The 23,986-nt window shown below is 40.0% G+C and overlaps 1 protein-coding gene across 12 annotated transcripts in view; it reads right to left on the bottom strand.

The window, feature by feature from the left end:
* The window catches only part of SOX5 (SRY-box transcription factor 5), a 604,370-nt gene that overhangs the window by 86,763 nt on the left and 493,621 nt on the right, over window positions 1–23,986 (bottom strand). For 9 of the 12 annotated variants that reach the window (XM_014256070.2, XM_014256071.2, XM_088055169.1 and 6 more), the window contains one exon: window positions 14,797–14,920. In XM_014256070.2, the coding sequence (XP_014111545.1) occupies window positions 14,797–14,920 (124 nt within the window). The remainder of the gene's footprint in view (window positions 1–14,796; window positions 14,921–23,986) is intronic. The other 3 variants (XM_005526982.3, XM_088055175.1, XM_088055172.1) reach the window with 1 other exon arrangement.

Below are 23,986 nucleotides of genomic sequence, written 5' to 3'. Positions count from 1 at the left end.
AGAGAGGAATGTGAATAAAAGGCACAAGCAATTAAGGCAGAAACCTCATCCTTTTTCATGATGTATTTAGGGAAATGGAAAAAAAATGTGCGCATTGATCAGAAGGCTGCACTTCAAAAAAAAGGAAAGAAAGAAGATGGGGGTGGAGGAGAAGAAAAGGAAAACAGTACAACCTTGATAAGATCACAGCATTAGAAGGGAACAAATTTACAAGCTTGTCCGAAATATGAAGTTAACTAAACTCTGCTCACTGTTAGTAAACTGAGCCTCACGCAGGGTAGAAATGGTACTCAATTGACTACTGTTTTCTTTCAGGCGAGGAAAAAAATTATCTCACTTTAGTGGCAGGGTTTGATCCTACAACAGGAAAAAGCACGTGAAGCTAAGGAAATCAGATACAAGCCTTTGAAATCCCTGCACCAACTCCACTTCATGACTTGAGATTCAATTTTGTTTCTGAAGGGAAACTACTACAGTTTTAGTAAGAACTGCGTTGTGCTTAATGAGATAAAGGGAGCCAGTAAAGATTTGAACAAAAATTGCAGGCATTTATAAAGGAAAATTACCTGAAATAGCAAAAATTAAGATGGACACCAGCACGTTTTAATGATATTGAGAGCTCGCTTTCATTCACTTCTAACATATCTGATTGCTAAAAAAAACTTCATATTACCCTATCCACAAATCCATTAAGAAAACTAACAAAAACAATAAGAAATGTTACATATATTGCTTCTTCAAGTGATAAAATGTTTTGAAACTTTCCACCAAAATAAGGCTCACTATAGCATTTCTATGTCCCTATGTAGTGGTGGCATGCCTGATTTCTGCAGCACAAAAACAGCCACTGGAAATAAGACTATGGAAATAGCAGAACACTCTTTAAGGAGACTCTACCTAAATGTTGCTGTACATTTCATTGAAAGGGCAGATTAAAAGTTTTCCCCTTTATTGTGCTTTTTTGAATGAACTGGGCAAAAAAATAAAAAAGACAATTAAGGAGCTAATGCAGGGTGTTCTGTACAATCATTAATAATTATTATTGAAGTAAAGTTTCAAATGTTATCAAGCCTAAGTTACAGGAAACAGAAAAGAAAGGCAAATAAACTTATCTAATTATTTTTATATTTAACTATTAGTATTTTAATTAATTTTTTAATTTATATTTATTTTTAAATAAGCTGTGTTGATGTATACACATTCAGGTAAATGGCTAATGTTTATTTTCCCCTTTTATAATGTAACGTTCTTTAGACCTTTTCATTCAAGGATTTTGATCTCATCCTGTTAAGAATTAAATACCACAACTTCTAGTAATGGAGGACCAGCAGAAACTGGGCTGGCAAAACATCTTAACAGATATTTAACTTAAATAACTGTGCATGTCTATATTTAAAAACATCTTCAGTAATGCTTTATTGACTGAAGCATCACAGTCTTTCAAGGCTGACCAGCCAAGCAATGCAAACCAGAATGTCCACCCAGGCATTCCCATTCCCAAGTGTCTTGGCACCAGCCTCAGGCCTCAACACTTCCATTTATTTATTTATCAATGGACAACAGATTTCCTGACATGCTTGGCACTCTTTTTCTTCCCCAGAGAATGCCATTGTTTTGCATTTTCCAATTTTATTTTACTTTCTGAGGCACCCACCTTCCTTTTCCTATCATGGACCTAATCAAAAATTTTTCTTACTCAACATTTTCTATTTTGTGACCTAAGCAGTGGGCCTTAAATATATGAAGACACAGAAAAAAATGAAACAGTGGTCAGAGAGTCAGGGACAATGGTGTTTAGCTGCTTCCACACCACTGGTAGCCCAAGGGTTGATTTCAGCATCATTCCAAAAGTCTCTCTTAAAGAAGACATTCTGATCAAAAAACAGCCATGAAAGAAGGTAAAATTGTTGATTTTTCAACTAAAAAAAAAGAACAAAGGAAAAGTTTCTCAGTAGGATGCTGATTCTTAGAGCACATTAAATTTCTTGTTTTGAATGATTTGTATTAAAAGACATATATTAAAATATCAGCTTCCATGCACTCTCCCACATTTCTCTCCACACGCATGTGGTAAGCCTCATTCCATCATGCTACTTCATAAATCCCACTATTTCCTTCAATAGCCCAGTGGAAGAGCCAAGATTGAGACCCACAGACAACTCTTCAGACACTTCAGACCCAAGGAAGGTTCTGAAGATGCCAAGCACTCACATACTGACATCACACGGTGCAGGAGCAACTGCCAGCCCTCAAAATACTAGCAAAGCTGAGGTCTTACCTGATACATACATATTTTTGCTGTTACTCTAGAACATACTGCATCTTTCTACTATCCCTAAATTTATTCCCATATCAGAGTGAATTTATTGACTAAGTAGTTTCAGGTAATTCTGAAATCTGGGAAATCTATGTCTTAATTATTTCATTACATCATCAGTAAATATCTTATTTTTAGATGTAAGAAGTGGCTACATTTTTTTCCCAAGCTCTAGGAACATTTCAGGAATGTGAGAAAAGTCATACAGTTCTTAGAAATAGGTATTTCCCAAGCCATTCATAAGTCTGTACCACTGAAAACACTAATAAAATCTCAACCAACCATATTACATTTCCATTTACAAAATTCATTATTAATAGAATGCATGCAGGCAGAAGCATCTTTCAGCTACCAAAAGAAATATTTTGTGCAGTCATTTCGTGTTCCAAACTATGTCTCTTGTTATGTGTGGACTTTTTGTACAAACAGAGCATCAGAGAGAAGTTTTATTGTTGTTTTTCTTTAGTAGGCCATATGGTAAAATCTGGAGCAGATCAAAGGCTGAGATTTTTATGGTGACAACAAGGTAAAAGTTATTTCATTAGCTGATGTATTATTGTCTAATATATAATCATTTCCCAGCTAGCTGGTGACATCACTTTGAAGAACAGAATTATTCAAGACTGGCTACATAAAGAGAACACAGGATTTATGCACTGGTGATGCAGCAGCTAAAGAAGGGAAGGGGAAATGTCAGCCTGGGGGAGCTGAGGGGGAGTATTAGAGGTGTTGGTGCCCACTGTGGGCAAAGCCAGTGCATCAGGGCAGAACACAAGGCTGAATCCTCAATTCTGTGCCAATACTTTATTTCTCTATTCTTCTTCTGGTCCGTCTTCCACAAACATACCCAGAACCTCTTTCCTGATAATTTATGCACTGCTACTTCTTTCAATTTCAAATCACACCTTCATCCTTGCCCAAAATAATCTTCCAAGATCTTGCTTACGAGAGGATTTTTCATGAAGTACATTCACTTTCAAACCTCTCTTCCTATGAACTCTCCTATGATCCCGTACTGAGAACACCTTTCTGCAAAAGTTAAGTTGTGGTACAGAGCCAAGTGGACATCCTGTCCCAACACACAAAATAAAAGCTGTGTTTTTAGGAACTTGATTTTCAACTGACTGGCTACATGGGTATGAAATGATTCTGTACCTGTGAAAATATAACAATGGCTCTTAAACCAGTTATATGTTTTGCGAAATTTTATCAAAGGAGTTTTTAAAGTTAAAAAACATTAAGACTTTTTTTTAAAGTGAAAATAAAGCACAGAGTTAACATTATGTCTGTTGCACCATTCACCAAAACTCTTTAAGATGTTTTTTGTATTCCTTTTTCTGTCACTCATCTCATTTATTCTCCTTCATGGTGTAATCCCCCCTAGTGTCTTGTCTTGTCTCCTGACAGGCTGCAAGCTCTTCAGAGCAGGCACAATTGTCTTACTTGCTATATAAATCAAGTTACATGCTAATGTAAATTATAATGTTTTGACAGGATTTTAAAGTTGAACCTGATTATATGAAACAATAGAATACTGATTTTTTTTTTTTCCTGAAATTTTCTTCTCTTAAGAAAAGGATACCAGAAGAGAAGTAGGGCATTTGTTTCCCATGACTTTTAAAAAATCACAGTTTTTCTCCTACCTATCTTTCAGGGACAGCAAATGAAAAAAAAGTTGGAGATTGTGGAAGAAAAGAAAACAGTGTAAAGAATATGGAGAGAATGAAACAAAACATGGGGCAGCTTTTTCAACACCTGGCCTGCTGGAACTGGATGGGCTACATCCCTCTGTTAAGGGCAGAAGGATTTTAGCTCATGAACTGGCAGAACTCATTGAGAGGGCTTTAAACTTGGTCTGAAGCGGGGAGGGGTTGCAGCTGGGCTGTCTGGAAACAGGCCCAAGGGTAGTCAGCCTGAGTTAGGGGTGAAATCAGTAGCCCAGCTGAGGTGTATGTATATTAATGCATGCAGCATGGGTAGCAAACAGAAAGAGCTGGAGGCCATGGTGAAGCACCAAAGCCATTATGTAGTTGCCATCACAGAATTGTGGTGGGACGACTCACACAGCTGGAGTGCTGCACTGGATGGCTGCAAGCTCTTCAGAAGAGACAGGAAAGGGGGAAGAGGTGGAGGGGAGGTCCTTTATATTAGGGAGGCTTTTGATGCCATCAGTATTTAAAGTAATGAAGATGTTGAATGTCTGTGGGTAAGAATTAAAGGGAAGGCCAAACAAGGCTGACATCCCACTGGGAGTCTGTTATCATCCACCCAACCAGGAAGAAGAGGTCGACAACTTATTCTCTAAGCAGCTGGAGAATGTCTCAGGATCTCCAGCCCTTATTCTTGTAAGTGACTTCAACCTGCCAGACATCTGCTGGGAACTTCACACAGCAGAAAAGAGCCAGCCCAGGAAGTTTTTAGAGTGTGTTGGGGACAGCTTTTGTCACAGCTGGTGAGAGAGCCCACCAGGAGAGGGACTATGTTAGACCTGTTGTTGGCAAATAGAGATGGGCAGGTGGGAGATGTGGTGGTTGGAGGCTGCTTGGGGCACAGTGATCATGAAATTATAGAATTCTCGGTATTTTGTGAAATCAGGAGGAACATCAATAAGACTTTTATATTGGACTTCTGGAGAGCAGACTTTGGCCTATTTAGGGGACTTATTCTGAGACTTCCTTGGGAAGCAGCACTTAAAAACCAAGGAGTCCATGAAAGATGGGTGGGCTGCAAAGTAGAGATCTTGAGGGCACAGGAACAGACTGTCCCTGTGTGCCAAAAGATGAGTCAATGAGGCAAATTGACAAATCCAAATTGGCAAATCCAGTCCAGCCTGGATGGGCAACAAGGTTTTGAAGGAATTTAGGAATAAAAAGAGGACGTATCATCTTTGGAAGGAGGGTCAGGTCTTTCAGGAAGTATTTAAGGTGGTTGCTAGGGCATGAAGGAAAAAATTAGGTAGGCCAAAGCTCAGTTCTAACTTAAAAGTTCTAACTTAATTTGGCAACTTTTGTAAAACATAATAAAAAATGTTTCTACAAACATATTAATGGTAAAAGGAAGGGTAAGACCAGCCTTTGCTCTCTATTGGATGCGAGAGGGAACTCAGTAACTGCAGGTGAAGAGAAAGCAGAGGTGCTCAACGCCTTTTTTGACTCAGTTTTGGGTGGGAAGACGGCTTGTCCTCAGGACAGCTGTCCTCCTGGGTTGGTAGATGGTGTCAGGGAGCAGAATGGTCCCCCTGTTATCCAGGAGGAGGCAGTCAGAGAACTGCTGAGCCACCTGGATGTTTATAAATCTAAGGGCCCAGATGGGATCCATCCCAGGGTCATCAGGGAACTGGCAGATGAGCTTGTGAAACCACTCTCCATCATTTACCAGCAGTCCTGGCTCACTGGTGAGGTTCCAGATGACTGGAAGCTGGCCAATGTAACACCCATTCACAAAAAAGGGTGGGATGGAGTATCCTGGTCATTTTAGGCCAGTCAGCCTGACCTCAGTACCTGGTAAGGTAATGGAGCAGTTTGTCCTGAGTGTCATCGTGCAGCACTTACAGGATGGACAGGGGATCTGACCCAGCCAGTGTGGGCTTAGGAGGGGTAGGTCATGTTTGACCAACCTGATCCCCTTTTATGACCAGGTGACCCTCCTGGTAGGTGCGGGAAAGGCTGTGGATGTTGCCTGTTTGTACTTCAGCAAGGCCTTTGACACCGTCTCCCTCAGTAAACTCCTGGAAAAGCTGCAGCCCATGGCTTGGACAGGAGCACTCTGTGCTGGGTTAGGAACTGGCTGGATGGCCGGGCCCAGAGAGTGGTGGTGAACAGTGCTGCATCCAGCTGGGGGCCAGTGAGCAGTGGTGTCCCTCAGGGGTCTGTGCTGGGGCCAGTCCTGTTCAATATTTTTATTGATGACGTGGATGAGGGTATTGAGTCTTTCATTAGTGAATTTGCAGATGACACTAAGCTGGGAGCGTGTGTCCATCTGTTGGAAGGGAGAAGAGCTCTGCAGAGAGACTTGGAAAGTTTAGATGAATGGGCAAAGTCCAATGGGATGAAGTTTAATGAGTCCAAGTGCCGAGTCCTGCATTTTGGCCACAATAACCCCCTGTAACACTACAGGCTGGGGATGGTGTGGCTGGACAGTGCCCAGGCAGAAAGGGACCTGGGGGTGCTGGTGACAGCCAGCTGAACATGAGCCAGCAGTGTGTCCTGGTGGCCAAGAAGACCAATGGCCCCTGGCCTGGATCAGGAATAGCGTGACCAGCAGGAGCAGGGAGGTCATTCTTCCCCTGTGCTCAGCACTGGTGAGGCCACACCTTGAGTTCTGTGTCCAGTTCTGCCCCTCAGTTTGGGAAGGACGTTGAGACTCTTGAGCGCATCCAGAGGAGGCAACGAGGCTGGTGAGGGGCTGGGAACACAAACCCTGTGAGGAACGACTGAGGGAGCTGGGGTTGTTTAGCCTGGAGAAAAGGAGACTCAGAGGTGACCTTATCACTCTCTACAACTTCCTGAAGGGTGGCTGTAGTCAGGTGGGGTTGGTCTCTTTCACCAGGCAGCAACTACAGAATGAGAGGATGCAGTCTCAAACTGTGCCAAGGGAAATACAGGTTGGATACTAGGAAAAAGTTTTTTATGGAAAAGGTGATGAAGTAGTGGAATGGTCTGCCTGGGGAGGCAGTGGAGTCACCATCCCTGAATGTGTTTAAAAACAGACTGGATGTGGCACTCGGTGCCATCATGGCTTAGTCGTGATGTTAGGGCATGGGTTGGACTCGATGATCTTGAAGGTTTCTTCCAACCCAGTGTTTCTGTGATTCTGTGAAAACCTAACTCTTAAATCATAATTTCCAGGACCAGTATGCTAAACCAAATCATGTGAAAAATACCAAAATAACTATTTTCTTATAGCACATTCTGTTGAATGAAAAGAAATTCTATATTCTTTTCCCCCCATTTTTGACAAATTCTAGAAAAAAGCCACAATAATTTTAGAATCAGTTTATCACTTAAGTCTATTTATAATGAATAATCACAGCTGATGGCAAACTGACAGGTAAGGCACTGCATCTCTTCTCCCCACTTATTTATTCTCAACCTCATTTTCCTTTCATTTTCTTGGTGTGATGCTGGACATGCAGTGAAAGTAATGGGAGGCTGTGAAAGACATGTGCAGTGTTCCTGACTTCTGCCTCTAGGGATTATGGATTTAAATTAATAAGGAGTATGAAGAAGACACCACCAGTAGTTTCCAAAAAGAAATCCAAACTGGTTCCCTGATTTTCTCTGAGGATAGATCTGGACAATATTGACTGAGAGATTAGTCTGTTTTGTGTTTCAGAGAAACAATTCAGCCTACAGAAGGGATAGGTTTGGAAGCATGTAAAAGCAGCCTTCCAACCACCAAAAGGTGATCAACAAGACAGACCAGGCTCCTTCTGGTAGGCTTTGCTTGGAGGACAAGAGCCAATGGACATAATGTGAATCAAGAGAGGATCAGATTTTCCCTACAAGGACAGCCAGATGTTGAAACAAGCTGTCCAAACAGGGTTATGCACTCTGTCCTTGGAGCTCTGCAAGCCCCAACAGAATAAACTCCTGAGTAATCTGATTCTATCTCCTTAATGACCCAGCATGAAGCAAGAGGTTGGACTGCAAGTCTTCTGAAATCCCTTCCAACTAGAATATTTCTATTATTTCAGGGCACACATTTCTTAATTTTTTTTTCTATATCTGTTGAATAAATTACACTTATTCAAAAACTCCAGTTTCCAAGGAAAGCCAAAGTACTTCCATAAAGGTTTGTACATACTCATGAATTAAAAAAAACAAGACTTTATTTGTTGCCCAACTACGGATAATAGTGAAGTAACATCTTCATTGGCATTGCTGTGTTTTTATCAGAATTTTATCAGAATGACAAAAATAGTGACATCTTTCATGGCCTAGAAACTGAGCTGAAACTACCAGCCTGTTTTTACAGGTCCCCGCCATTTTGCTTGTCTGCTTTGTTTTCATCAGAATTATTAGGAGAAGCCACAGAGAGATCGGGAGCTATGGAATTCTTTAATTTAGAAACAGTCTTCAGTAGTGTTGTTATATTTTGCATCCTTACAGAACCATCACAATCTTCATGGATGCTGAGAGGCAAAGTTGTTACCAACAATTCCTCCTTCTTGCTGCTTCTATCCACAATGCCTTCCACTCTTCCCTTATCCTGGGGGGAATATGAGGGTTTAGTCATATGCTCATTCTTTTCCAAGGCATAAACAGTAGCCCTGGAAGACAACTAGCATCTTTATAAAGAAGCTGCAGTATGTGGTCTTCACAACTACTTTTGTCATTCTGATAAAATTCTGATAAGAACACAGCAATGCCAATAGCTTTTTCTTGTGATTTAGTGATTGTCAATGACCTGCATGTCAGCTGACACAGTTAAATCAGAAATTAGCACTCAAGTCTCTTTAGAAGACAAAAACATGGACACTGAGCACAAGTAAAATTATAAGACAATCCACATGATACTCTATTAAACAATGAAACATGTGACTTGCTGAAAAACAGAAACACATCAGCAATTCTCCCAAAGGAAGTTTATGGTATTTAACTCCTAAACATTAATTTTATTGTATTATGTGAGGAACCAATTAAGTGAGAGCTTCATTTTTCTCAGACATCAGAATTATTGTTCATAACATAGATGAATGGTAAATTCAGCATATTTTAATTTTATTAGGCTTGACTTGTTAATCTCTCATATTTTGCCAATTTTAAGAGGTAATTAGATATTTCATCAATAACTTTCTGTGAATTATTTTATTTAGAACACTTCCAGCAGTAACAAACTGATATGTAAGACATATAAAATGTACCCATTGTGTACTCATATTTTCCCCCCCCCAACTGGATATGGTTGAAATAGTGATAAAAGTGCTTTCAAAAAACCTCGTGTTGATGACATCTGACTGAAAACACAATGATGATTTGTTACAACAAATTATCCACAGGGGACAGGACAAATGGGCAAAAAAACCCCAATTCTTGTTTCTAAAATTTGTCATATTACTATAAAAATAACAGAGATATTAGCAAATAAAAGACTATCTAGAAGCTTTCCTAAGAATTTGCCAATAACCTGTAAAAATATACTTCCCATTTCTGGAAATAGAGACTTGTCAACTGTTTGTTTCCTGAAAAAAAACAAACCAAACTGTATTGTTTCCTGAGAAAAGAAAAGAAACCCTAAAAATCTGCAAATAATTCAATTTCTTGCACACCTTAGTTTAGGTTTAAGGCACATTGTTCTTCATCTTCTACAGAAGAAATCATATGGAAGCTTCAATCATCCTGAAAAGCCTCAGGACTGATGGAACACACCACACTGCTTTAGGTACAAGTCAACACTTCCTTTCCCTTTTAAAAGGATGATCAAATGTTTTAAGAAGTGCTGGAGTGCAGTTTCCTAAATTAATCTTGCTTAGCATCACTAAATAGGGAAGACCCATCCAAGTTTGGGCCACTCTGTGCAGTGCTGCAAATGGAGAAGCATTGAAACATTCTGACCTGGTCCATGCTGATGCTTAGATTAGTTAAAAAGACCCAGAGAACACTGTTCTCATCCTAACTCCTTCTGTCTTTCTTGTATCTCAGTCCCCAGAAGCAGTCCTCTGTGCTTTCCCAAACCTTTATTTCATTCCCTTTAGTATCTCTTATACAGGAGATACAGCCATGCCTTAATATTCCACATACAAATCCATACATATGTGCATTAATAAAAAGATCATACTACCTACGACTGACGAGCAGTCTGCTCAGAGGCAGAACTATGCAGTTTTTAAAGGGCACAATACAGAACTTCTTCTCTTCTATCACTTGCACCATTTTTATGCTTTCAAAGCACTTCTCAAATATTAATTAGCACTAAATAAATTCTAATTATTTCTAAGAGTGGCCCTAGCAGATCTGTATCATCTGGTGTGAAATTTGACTTCAGTGAAGTCAACAGCAACAGCTCCTCAGACCCCAGCAAAGTTGACATTTCCCTTGCCATTGCTAAAATCCTGGGAGTTGTGTCTATTATCTGGTAAGTACCATAAGTACAGCTGAACTAGCAACAGCAGGAATAACGAGTGATAAGGTTATGGGATGAGAAGAAAGGAAGGGTTAAATGACCTGAGCCAATCTGTGGAGCTCAAATGAAGCTTTGGGAAATGCAGTGATCAGACCCTGTTTGATTTCAGCATCAGCTGAAATGGAAGGTGCTCACCTGCTGCTAAAACCAGTTTAAATAGCTGGAGTATGGCAGTCAGCTCCTAAAATTTGCTCATGCTGCCAGTCACTAACTTAGTTAACAACTAACCTTGAAACATCAGCCCTTAAATAAAAAGATGTGCATTATATATCTATCTAAAAATTACATATTATGCATATAATAAAATACATATAAAGATGTTTGCATGAAAAATTTAAATTTCAAATAGCATACACTGCATGAATAACTAAGTATAGGGCAAGTAAGTATGTAGTCAGAATTTACCTTGCTAACTGGGGACAATATAGCCCATCACATACTGCCAACTAATTTTTCTCATAAGTGAAAGTACCTCGGTTGTAAACAATAATACTAAATATTTTATACAGGCAATTTTATCTAGGTATGGAGGTTAAAAAAAAATAACTGGAACCACAGATTATGAATCTTTTTCTCAAATTGAGATATAATCCTAATAGAAGTTCTTCCCTTCATCTCTGCCAACTTTACCACCACACAATATGCCATAGAGAAAAAAGGGGAAGTGTCAACTTGTGTAAATTGTCCCTTATGTAATGCAAACCATCTGTTTAAAAAAACAAAACAAAATGAAAACCCAAGCCACTCCCAAGCGTGATCTGCTATGGAGAAAAAGAAAGAAAAGGATATGTAGTACATCAAATTGGAAGCCAAAGACCATGACCTGCCATGTAACCACAGAGAAAATATTTACCCCTCTCCTCCCTTTATTTACCCAATTTTGAAAAGTATTTGGAAAAGCATAATTGAATCATTTGCTCTGCACATAATAGAGACTGATATTGCTGTATTTTTTTTAGCATTTCATCTCTCTAGAATGTTTTCAATCAGGCTGGAAACAAGCAGAGAAAAACTCTTTGTTTTCAATAATGTATCACAGAATGATGCCACCACTGGGTTAGAAGGTCCCTGAGTCCTCAGTCCCTGGAACCTGGCAAAGGATGGGTGATAAAGTACCAGTACACTTCTGCCCTGCTCTTCTAGTGTTCCTTAGGTATCTGCCATGACAGGAGTCTAAATGGACCACTGCTATTAACTGTTACAATTATTTTTGTGTTATCTTCAGCTTAAATGCTCAGAAAACAAAGTATGTGTAGGGAAAACAGCACTCTTCCTTTCCAGCCTGTCTGGTAAGTCACGAGTGCTTTGGTGAGCACTGCCTGAGGAAATCCTCCTACAGACACATTCTGAAACCACTGGGAGACTTACATTTGATGCTCTCTTGGGAGGTGCAGGTGAATCAGAAAGCACTGAATAAGTTAATTAGGTTTTATTATCTAAGCTGAATGAAAATAAACCAGCAGTACAACTATTCATCATTTCTTCTCTTTTGCTGACCCTGAGGCTGGATTACACTTTCTCTTCCAGCTATAGCTGGAACCCACCAGCTCCAACCACAGTCCCCTGCCAAAGGTTCCTCTGTGACCAGGCTGCTTCTTTAATCCCTCCCCAACATGTTTCCATGAAAAAGAACCACCTCAGCTTAAACAATTTTAACAGAGTCCTTGTTGTCCCAGCCTGGACAGAAGCAAGTTTGAGAATCCTTAACCAAGAAGCTTGGCTCATAAGTCCCATTTGGGAGATCTGACTTCTCACAGGGGCAGGGTGCAGAACAGTATAAATGTCCCTTTGAAAGTGTCTCCAACAGAGATTCAAAGTCAAGGAACTCTGCATCACTAGCTAGTTATGAAAATATTGGTTGTTGAAATAGTTCTCTCTTCCTTTTTCCCCCAAACTTTCAAATCTCACTTTTTTTGAGGAACAGTATGTGAAAACTTCCATAGTTTTTTGTTCTTTGTGACTGAAACTGAATTGTCACATGGAGTTTTTTATCATTCCCACGTGCAGGTTGTTAATGCTAATAAATAATAGAATCATCACTAGAGAATTTCTATCAACCAGCCACAGAAAATGATTCTGAAAAATGTAATCAGTCCAGAAAGAAGGGCAGGTTTTCCAAAAGGACTGGGAAGATGCAGAAGCGAGATCTCATTTTCATCTGGCACATAAATTAATTTTAAAACACAGAATGGCAGCCATGTACAGATGATGCTACTGGGGTCTTCAGAAGTTCCTAGAAAGGCTTTGCTCCCAAAAGCAAACTCAGTGAAAATTAGGCATTTAACACATTTAGATGCTGAGCAAATTAATCTGCTGTACATTCTCTGTTGCAATATTGGTGCTACAACAACCCACTTCAGCTCAGTTCAAACCAGCAAAGGTGACTGCACTAAAGTTTGCTGTAGAAGAATTTGGTAAATACCCCTAAGACTTAGATCCTAGTGTCTTTGTCACTCTTAAGAGGAAGGTTTAGTCTCCTAAATCACTCAGACACTTAAAATTTTATCCAAAGCTCTCTGGTTTACAGTCCCCTCTGCCGAGGGGACTGACATGCAGTAGGGCAAGAAAAAAAAAGGGAAAAATATGTTTTAATGGACTGTCAAAAACATTACTTGATGTGGACATATTATGGTTTGAAGACATAGGTGTAAGGCAGCTGGGTGAAGCTTTCTAGGTGTAGTAGATGTGTATGTTTTTGTTTACACTAGATGGTGAGTGAAAGGAAACCCTTTGGACTACTTATCACTTCTCTTCAGCTTCTCAGTCAAATTCAGCCAAACATGCCAGGCAATCACCAAACACAGAGCTGTCTTTTTCCACCGGCTTCTGCTCAGTCCTACATCTTGGGATAATGTTAATTCCAAGCCTTACTGCCAGAAGCAGCAGAAACTTTGCTCTTTTTGCCTTTTAATTTTCAAGGTTACACAAACATGTAATGTCATACCCATTTCATAGATGTGAGGAACTACAGAATTACCATGGAGCTAATGTGCATATAGTACAAAGAAGGGAAAAAACCACCTCAACCCCTATCCAAACTGGACTTCATTAACATGGAACTAATGAAATCTGCCAGATATGTCTAACTGTGCTTTCCTGACCTTTTCCAGACCTACAGTTATGGTAGCATTCATATTCAGTGTGGCTTACAGTTACACATTCTGTAATGTGAATCACTGCTTCTCCCAGTCAAGAGAGACTGAGTGTGAAATCACTGGAAGAACTGAATGAGACTATGTTTTGGCACTGCAGCTGCTAAGGGATGTGAAGTTTTTGGAGCAGTACTTTTCAATAGTGGTCCCAGTCTTAAAATATCAGGAAAAGTTGTAGTGGCCAAAGAAACTGAGTCCTCAAGTAATGTGTCTATGATGGTCAGACGCTGAAAGAAATCTGAAATTGTGGGCTAAGCCAGCTTAACTAAAGATATCTTTTTTATGTGCTAGGTTTACAAAAATGCAGCAGTGTCAAGTGCTGAGTAACTCAAACCAACTGATGAATTAATGAGTTAGTCAATGATACAGATGGATACAGTGACACGGACATAACAGACACCAATTCTAGAGACAGAGAAGGGCAGAACAAGCAAGCCCTGGATAACTGAGTAGAAAACTGATGGCAGAAGAGTTATACAAGTGCATGAAAACAAGTCTATGAAATTCATGCTCTAGCTAAGTTTATTCATGGAAATAAAGTTCCTTCATTATTTCTTAACTTGTATTTATTCTCATCATGTTGACAGGAACATGAAATCCTATAGAAGGCTTAAATAATTTTTTTTTAAAAAAATCTACAGAGTGTAAAGAACAATACAAATCTTTCAAAGATTAAAAAAGTAGATGCTATATTTTTTAGTGTTAGGCTCTCACAAATATCCTCAGAGTTTGTGTTAGTCCATCAAACTGAAAGGCATATGCTATCTTTGATCTCTGTTCAGAACCTCTGTTGAGATTAATGTGAGTTCTGTGTGAAGAATAGGCCCCCGGTTCACAAATAGCAATCAGTCTGCTTGGGGAAAAAACATGTTTTCTTACAACAGTGTTGAAATTTATTGGGAAGTTTCAAATAGCTTCTCTTCAGATGCAAGTTTGTGGTCATGAGCATGTTCACTTGTCAGAAAGACCTGTCAGAGAGAAGGTGCACAAATCTACCTCTCGTGTGAGATGTTTGGCTGCTTTGTTGAAACACATTCTTCATCTCTGACAAGCTTTTCTCATACTGTAACAACTAATCCTCTGTTTTACACTCATCTCTGCAAGTTAATGGCTTTCTCCATTGATGAGGTATTATTTTTATACAGGCTGGCATGAAATTGTGCCCTATAACCACTTGCAGCTAAAAAAATCTACAGGACTTACTGCATCCCGCCTTGTAGCTGAAACCAGGAGGAAGAAGGAATCCTTGCTGTGCAGCTGCTGCTAGGGTTCGTTGGTCTGGAGGGAATACGGGAATCATTAATGGAGGCAGCTGACCCTGGACCTGCTGAACAGGAGAGGGAAAATCAAACACAGAATTTTTTGGGGGGGACAATGTCTGGTAATATGCTTTCTTTCACTTCTGGTCTGAGAGGTCTGGTTTGAATACACCTCTTCATATTGGGGTGTTCCAGCAGCATCAACTGTTGAGCTTCATCTTCATTACCAAACACTTCATATGAATTACATTAATCCAAAATAAACTGAAATATTTCACAAAGGTATATCTACATCCCACTTAGCTATTCCCCCAAAGTTCAAGATGACTTGCTTATCTCTGACTGTAGTGGGGTACTTTCTTCTCTTTTATTGAACTGTGTAGCAGTATCTGTCTTGGACAGCAGCTTTCACCCTAAGCTCAAACACAAAGACACCTCCTCAGAAGGAAAAATAAGTGCATATGTAGCACACAGCACAGACAGTACTACTTTTGTGCTCATACACATGCACTTACTTGTACATGTGAAAAGATAAAGTCTCCAGGACGGTCAGAAAAAAGGCTGAGACACTTTATTCACAAATAAAACAAATAAAACAGCTATGTCTGAAGTGCTAGGCGCTCAACTTTGCACAGCAACTCTACACAACCATGCAAGTCAGGAAGTGGAAAATATTATATTGTAAGTGGATACTGCAGGGGACTTAAGACATGCAGAAATTAGTCATCCAAGCTGGAAGTGGGCCACGGCACAATGTCTACTGCTGTTGCTTTCACCCAGTTCCGTTAATACTTTTTAATTGCTAGAAATGGAAGTTGTCTCTGTATTTCACACAGATGAGAAACCCAAAGTTTGCTGGATTAAAATGTTAAATGACTAGTTTCAATTTAAAACCCCCACTGTATGGACCAGATCAGTCAGTAAAGAAAGACTTGTCTCTGTTTTTAAGAGAGCTCATCTAGATTTTTAATGGCGCCGTAAAGCTGAGCCTTTGGAGATAGATACGCTTTTGAAAACTGTGATTTATTTTGTGGTCTGTAGCCTTAAGTAACTCAGACAATTAGAGTATCAATACACAACCTTCTGTGCTGAGGGGTGCAAGAAGGTGTTACTCCCTTCATTACTGCCCAGACAGCAGAACTGGCAAAAGAGAACCTGCACCGGTCCTTGGCTGCCACTGCTCAGATTACACCATTTGCACCTAACTTTATTTTCATTTAATCTCCTTAAAAACCAGGCCATGTCTTGGTTCACCCAATGCCATCACCAGGCATAACAGTGATAAAAATTTGAGATTGCCATCCCTTTTAATTTATGCCGGGAGCTGTCAACACCCCTGTGTGTGCTGAGTGCATCTTTATTGTCTGAAACAATTTTCAAGGATGGATTCAAGAGCACTGTTTGACAGAAATTCTTGCAGTGGGAGATTAGGATTGGGGCTGAAGATAGAGTAGATGTAGCTCCACTCACTGAACTAGTTTGATCCATTTTTTGTTACTTCAGTATTTTTCTTCATATTCTGATCCTGTTATAATTAGAAGGCATACATATTTTCAACTGAATTGTGGGAGAAAAAAAAATACATAAAATGTGATTGGTTCTCTATCTGCACACAATTATCCTAGAGCTGTCCAATATCTGTCTTTTCTTCATGTGTTTTTTTGTTTGTTTGAGGTTTTGTGGAGTTTTTTTGGTTTTTTTGTTTTTGTTTTTTTTTGGGAGGGGGGGGTTGGGTTTTTGTTTGTTTTTTTAAGACAAAGACAAAGTAACTGTATTCTTTTAGAACAAAAATGAACAGCCATGCGGAATTTTTGCATAGTACTCTTCTTCGGCAAAAAGCCACAGAACTTTTTTTTTAAATGGTTTCCAAGGATGAAAGCGACTTTGCCAAGCGAAGAAGCTTCAAAACAGGACTCAAAAACACTAATAGAAAGACAGATGGTTCTACTAAGTGCTTTGCTGCCAAAAAAAATGTTAAAAAAAAGTGAAAAAAATGGAGTGATGTTATTGAAGCTGACTGCAAAGTTCTCTGATGACTGCAAATACTCTTGTCCCACTGCAAGTGTTAACTCTGCCTCCAGGGCTAATATAACTAAAGCACCACACACACACAAATTGTCATTGCCAAGCCCACAATGTAGCTTAAGTCTGCACTTGATTCCAAGTGACTGCCAAACACATGAGCAAAACACCACAGTGAAAAATTCCCACTTACGAAAACATTTACAAGGAAAATGCCCTTTCTTCCTAAATCTGACTGCTGCATTTCATTTTTTTACAAATTGCTGCTCCTCTTTAACTCTCCAAGGGGCCTTATAGCCCCTGATTTCAAATGACACAACCCCATTTGCATTAAGGAGGTAAAAACTATAGAGTGATGAGGATGGTTTGCATGGATATAGAAATAACGCAGTCAAAACAATATGATTTTCATTCCAGGATGGAATGTGTGTATCAGCACTCAGCTACACTTCATTTTCTCCTAAACACAAATAAATGCAAACATTAGTTTATTTTAATCCGATTACCTGACACAATATCGTACAAATTATGGACCCTTCATTTTTATGGCTCATTTAACTACTACATCTTAACTCGTTTTGCTTATTATTATTATTAACTGGAATTGCTAGGATACAACTGTTTCAAGTGTCACTGAATGCAGGCCCTCCTCCTTCTGAGTTTTACATCTAAGGTGTTTTCCTTTTTTTTTTTTTTTTTTTTCTTTTCAAGGTATTACCACATCAGTTAAACCTCTCAAATGTTATTTACTATATAGCTTTTACATAGCTTACATACCTTCCAATATTTTCTGGATTCTAACTTCTTGATACTGCATTTATAATTTGAATATAATGGACTGCAAATCAGAGCTATTTTCAAATCCCTTCAATTTTTTCTTCTAATGGGCATATGCCCATAAAAAGAAATACCTCTTCAACAATCTAATAATTCATACAGCTGCCAAAATTTTCCACTGGCCAGCCTCTCTACGTGATGACCTCTTCTCAGTTGTAATATCCTAAAGGAGAAAACTGTATTTTAAACCCTCACAAAATTCCCAGTGGTTTGAATGAGCTACAATTTCACCCTGTAACTTCTTATCTACTGTATGATGTTAGTCTGGATGATACAGATACAATCTCCCAAGGCCCTGTTTTTTCATCCTATTGCCACTGTGTCAACTGATCACACTGTTCCCTTATTTTCCTATTAATTTGACATGCCACAGTAACTAGAATATTCTTGTGCTGCATCAAAAACTGCATGGGTATGGTATGGACAGTAAAGGCACATAATGCACAGAAAATAACAAAGTGCCAAATCTCATGAGAGCCAAAACATTCTATGCAATCAATTCTCTAGTCAAGGAATCCGTACTTTCATATCTCTGACAAGTTATTTGAATCAAGAGGCGAGCCCCTGTTACAATGAAAGAAGCACCACTTGCCATTTAGTTTATGAGAAATATCACCCCTCAAGGAAGCAGACGCACAAGAGCTCAAACAGCCAAATAAAGTCAAGGTTCTTTCATTCATAATGAGGACAGTTAATCATCCTCTCTAATGGCAATGTATTTTTAGGAGCATGAGAAACTCCAACCAAATGTAACCTAGAGCCAAAACCAAACCCAGGTGTGCTGGTTGTGCTTGGCCTGGTCTTTGCTAGCAGGGGGTTGGGGGGACACAGAAGTGGCTGCTGTGAGAAGCTGCTGGAAGCTTCCACCACATCCAGCAGAGCCAATTCCTGATGGCTCTGAAGATGGTCATGCTGCTGGTCAAGGCTGGGCCAGTGAGAGATGATTGGTAACGCCTCTGTGACAACATATTTAAGAAGAAAATCAAAACAAAGTGGGGTACAGTTTTTTCTAGCCAGAGAAGAGGAGGGGGTGAGAACACGTGAGGGAAACAACATGGACACACCAAGGTCAGTGGAGAAGGAGAATGAGGAGGTGCTCCAGGCACCAGAGCTCAGATTCCTCCACAGGCTGTGGTGATGAAGCAGCTGTGTCCCTGCAGCCCAAGGAGATCCACAGGGGATGCAGAGATCCACCCACAGCCCCTGGGGATCCATGGGGAATGCAGAGATCCACCCACAGCCCCTGGGGATCCATGGGGGGTGCAGAGATCCACCCACAGCCCCTGGGGGAGGTGTCCACACTGGAGCAGGTGGATGCCTGGAGGAGGCTGTGATCCAGTGGGAGACCCAGTGCAGAGAGGGGGCCCTGCTTCCAGGCTGGAGCAGCCTGTCCTTGGAGGATGCACCCCATGGGAAGAGAGACCCATGCTGCAGCAGTTTTGGGAGGATTGTTTGCCCATGGGAGGAACATGGGGAGCACTGCTGCTCATGAGATTGGAACCACACTGGAGAAGTTCATGGAGAACTGTCTCCTGTGGGAAGGGACCCCACGGTCTCACAGGGGAAGGACTCCTCTCCCTGAGCAGTGGTGATGCACTGACCAAACCCCACTCCCCTGTCTCACTGCATCACTGGTGGGAAGGAGGGAGGGGCTGGGGGAAGTAAAGGTGTTTTTAAGGGCTTATTTTACTTCTCATTATCCTTCTCTGACTTTGTTAGTAATAATTTCACTTTGTACTTCTAAGTTGAGCCTGTTCTGCCCTTGGAGTGTTTTCTCCCAGTCCTCTTCAACTCATGAACCCTTCATTTATTTTTTTTTCTCTCCTCTGCCCAGCTGTGGCAGGGGAAGGTGAGTGAGTGGCTGTTGTTGGTGCCTGGTGTTTGGACAGTGTCAAACCACGACACCAGGAAACCTTCATAGTTTCCAGTGAAAATCTGAAAAAGACACCATCCTAAGAACTTAATGCAAAAACCAGTAGGAGCACATGACAAGCAACTAACAGTACACCTACTGTCCAAGTGGGAAACTGGGGCACCCACAGTTGCCTGCAGAGATTTTTCATTTTGAAAAGTTCCTCCATGTAACTTTATTTGTTTCAGTGCCTTTGAAAAATCTGACCCTAAATGGCTTATCATATCAAAGGAAATTTGTTGGCAAACTTGGAACCAATTCAAGCTGTTGAAGCCTGGGCCAGCATCTTCACAAATCTGTGCATGTCCTTTATGACTTGACCATAACAAATCCAATCACACAAAGGCATTGCATTCAACATAGTCACAGTTAATATTTCCAGGATTCTCAGCTTCATTATAATTGTAGTATTTCCACCTAAATTCTGCTCTCCTATCTACTTTTAGGAACATACTATGGTTACCACAGCTACCTAAGCACCGAGCAGTATGTTTTTAACAGCTACCCCTACTGTTTGTTACTAACTCCTGTTGTGACTTCCACAAATTTAGACTGCAAACACTTGACAACTACAGTTCTATTTTCTGTAGAAAGTCATGTGTGCTTTGGGTCACTATGTAAATAGCTACACAGGGAAAACAGTTTAAAGCAACATTAAGATTGCAAAGTTAGACATTCGTGGCTTAGGGAATGCCAGAATCAGGGAAGCATGCATGACCTTATTTTGGTCCTTTATGCCCCTGCATCCACACAGAATTTTTAAAATTCTGAGTTTCCCACTGCACATGACTCTTGCTTAATCTAGAAGACTTATACCATTTTTCAAGTAACACAGATCCATACTTTCAGCAAACCTAAGCCTGTAAAATAGCAGCTGCTATTAGTTTTATCTATTTTCTCTTCATGCACTTCCACCAATTTCATTTCCACAGCTGCTCATTACATATTTATTAGCAGCAACTTTTATACAGGTTTTCCTCTCTCCATGGTAAATATCTCAATGCATTTCCCAGCATCTATATATATAACATTTTCCACAGAGGGGCAAATACTGCTAATGCAGTATGAAGAACCTCTAGTTCTTCAGAAGCAATTCTGTTCATTTTGGTGAGACTGGTGATGGATAACAGATTACTCAGTGTGGGCAAGAATAGCTGCTAAAAGCAACACTCTCTTCTCTACAACCTGACAAAACTCTGAACAGTACTTTACTCTTGAACTTTTCAGAAGATGCCCTTCAGGAGCTGCATGAGCATCTTTGCTGAAGTGGACTCTTGTCTGGTTTCTTCATGTAGAAGTGCAGCTAATTTTTATTTTCATTTTAGTTATTCTAAGCTGCCTCAAGTAAGTTCAGATTTTACATTCCTAGAATGGTGTATGCCCATGAATTATATGATTAACTTCAAACAGTTGTATGAATATCTTCTTGCTTATGGCTTGTTTATAAGTTAAGCATCTCTTCTACTGTATAGGAAAGAATGCAATGCACATTTCACATGCAGCAACATAAATCTGTCCTTCGAAAATGACATGTTTAATTGCATTTGTCCCCCTTCCTCCAGAAACACTTGGCTCTCAGTAACACACACTGCTGAAGGACTGGATTCTTTAATTAGCACATGTGTTGGCCCTCTTTCTCTCTACCTCACCTCCTTCCCCATGTCTATCTTAAGGGAAATAAAAATATATGTCCCCATATAACTACAATCTGCTATTTTCCCTTTCAGTGATGCTTAAAATAAGAAAATGTTTTTCTCTTTCTCTTCTCTGTATCAGTTCCCCAAATCAGTTCCATTGTCCTGAACCTATACAGCAGGAAGATCATTCCAGGTTATGGAATGATCCCTCCCTACTGAGTTTGAGGGCCTTTTTATGGGGTGTTTACTGAATATTCAGGATGCAAAGCAGAAGGTGGATGGCATGAAGTAGAGATGCATTTTTTTCTTCCTAATAACCACCTGTAAACTCTTCTGCAGTGGATGATTTAGGCCCTAAATATTATTCTTCCCTTCAATGTGTATGAGGCTTACACAATTCATACCAGAACTTACAAAAACTTACCCTGTCCAAACACCTAGGTTCACTCAGCAGCTCTCCCTGTTTTCACAGTTGTTTGCAAACAGTGATGCTGCTGGCAAAAAACATGTTCTCATAGTGGTGATCTTATAAGGAGAATAAATGAGGGGATTTAGGGAGACATCTCCATCACCCACCACACACACCTAACACATCCTCCCCATTACAACTCTACTAGCACAGGACAGTTTTATTTGGAGTGATGGTGTGGATGAAATTATTAGTTTGATGGAATACAGAGACAATCCCTAAGAGGTATGCAACTTGACACACTGAAAATGAAAGGAACAAACTTTCAGGAAAACTGAAATGCATCTCAGGGAAATACATAAGCATTTTTCATTTTAAGAAAGCAAGGCTTTTCATGCTGTAAACTTTCCACCATTGCTCAGTCCTGCAAGAGACCCCAGGTGTCACTACCAGCATCCATCTCAAATTCATCTCATCATAAAGGCTGTAAATTAACACATGCTTAGCCTTTTTAACTAAAGTGCAGCAAAGTGCCTTGAAGTGCCAAATAATACAGACAGTAGCTGTTTTCATGTTGATAACTTTCTTCCAAGGCTTTCCTCCTCCAGTTTGTGCCACAGAACAAAATTCAATGTTGAGAGACAAACTTCCAGCAGCATTTTGCAGGACAGAAGCCAAAAGGACCTTTCACATTAAGGAACAACCCTTGGACATTCCCAAAGGAATAAAGGCAGTATAACTTCTTCATTTCAGTAACTAAAATAAAGAAATTCAAAACATTTTTTCTAATACTTGATTTAGTATAGAAAAAACAGGAGAGAAAAGCAGTAAGATGACTTTTTTTTTGCATTGGGATGAGGTTTAACAAGTATTCACTCTTGTGCAACTTAGCATGGAAGTTATGTACAGGACAATTCTGCCACAAAGGTATTAGGACAAACAGCCTAACTGAAGAGACTGCCTGAAATAAAAAGAACATAAACTGGAATTCATTCCAATAGGCAGCTGTTTTAAGACAAAAGCCTAAGAGTTCACACAGGAAGAGCTGCTCCAGACTATACAATACCCCAGTCAGTGGGGTTCTCTGGCAAAATCAGGACTTTCAGAGCAAGTGACTGTAATTCAGCTCACTACTACAGTGGAAGACTGAAGTGCGCTCTCAAAAGAATCCTTTTTAATCCCAACTCGAGAGTAACACTAAAAATAATTTGCTCTTTCATTTTTATAATAGAAAAAGATTCATTGTTTGGTTGATTGAGCTGCTTGTTTCATGAAGAGGTTGAAGTTAGCAAATGGGCTTTCGAGGTATGATGACCGCAGTTTTGGCCAAATTGTCTTATTTCACCTTAATTAATATTCACACAAACACAGTGTTTCTCATGGCATAGCTTCCAAGCACCTGAGCACCTTGTTTAATGCTAGTACTCCTTCTAGAAGAATAAACCAGGACTGTAAGAGAAATCTGCCACAAACTTCTGGCTGTCCAAACTGCTGATTTATTCTCTGCTGTATTGTTCTCTACTTGTGTTTTTGTTGGCTACCAGCAAGTTGCTCCTAAGTGCAACTGTCATGAGCAAGAGTTAATCCACAAAGTCATTTCCCTCAAAGTGGAAAATCTCTGAACTTCCATTAGTGCCTGATGCTACCTTGCAGCATCATGACAGAGCACAGAGTTTCCATATGCCTGGCTAATGCTTTTCTCAACGAGGTCTGGACTAGTGCTGAAGGCTCCAGCAGTAAGCTATCCAGTGAAACATTTGTCAGGGGAAAGAAAACAGGTGTGAGGTTTCCTGATGTGATTTAAAAGACAGCATGTAGGGTAATTCCTTGAGCAGCACGTGTACTCTTTTCTACAGCTAGCTGATCTATGATAGATAGGTTCAGTTATTCAAAATATAATGAACCGTGGGCTTATTTGTACATGCCAGATAGAATCAGGCGTACAAAGCAATATACTTCCCTTGTCACTGCTCACAGCAGCCTTTCAGAAGTCATCTGTACACTTTTTCCTTCTGATTTTCTGTTTAAAAAGGACTGAAGTGACTGAGTTTTGCCATGTGTGTGCTAACCCAGCTCCCTTTCTTTTCAGAGTCACTTCTTTGGTGACTTAATGCTCTCATTTTACCAGACCCAAAGTTTTTGTGCAACAGCATCATCGCTTGCTGTCAAAAGAGCTTTGGAAAGTAGGTCTGGTAGGAAGCACTGCTGCAGAGGAGGCAGGGAAGAGCAAACAGGGAAGTTTGGCTAACAGGGGATGTTTCTATTTGAGGATGTCAGAGTGGTCAAGAGAGGAATGTAGAATCAAGAGGACTTTTCT

The sequence above is a fragment of the Pseudopodoces humilis genome, chromosome 5 (assembly GCF_049639895.1).
Source record: "Pseudopodoces humilis isolate 2021_Gansu_Grassland_sample_001 chromosome 5, ASM4963989v1, whole genome shotgun sequence".
In the NCBI taxonomy this organism is placed as follows: Eukaryota; Metazoa; Chordata; class Aves; order Passeriformes; family Paridae; genus Pseudopodoces; species Pseudopodoces humilis.
This window is presented reverse-complemented; position numbering and strand designations above follow the sequence as displayed.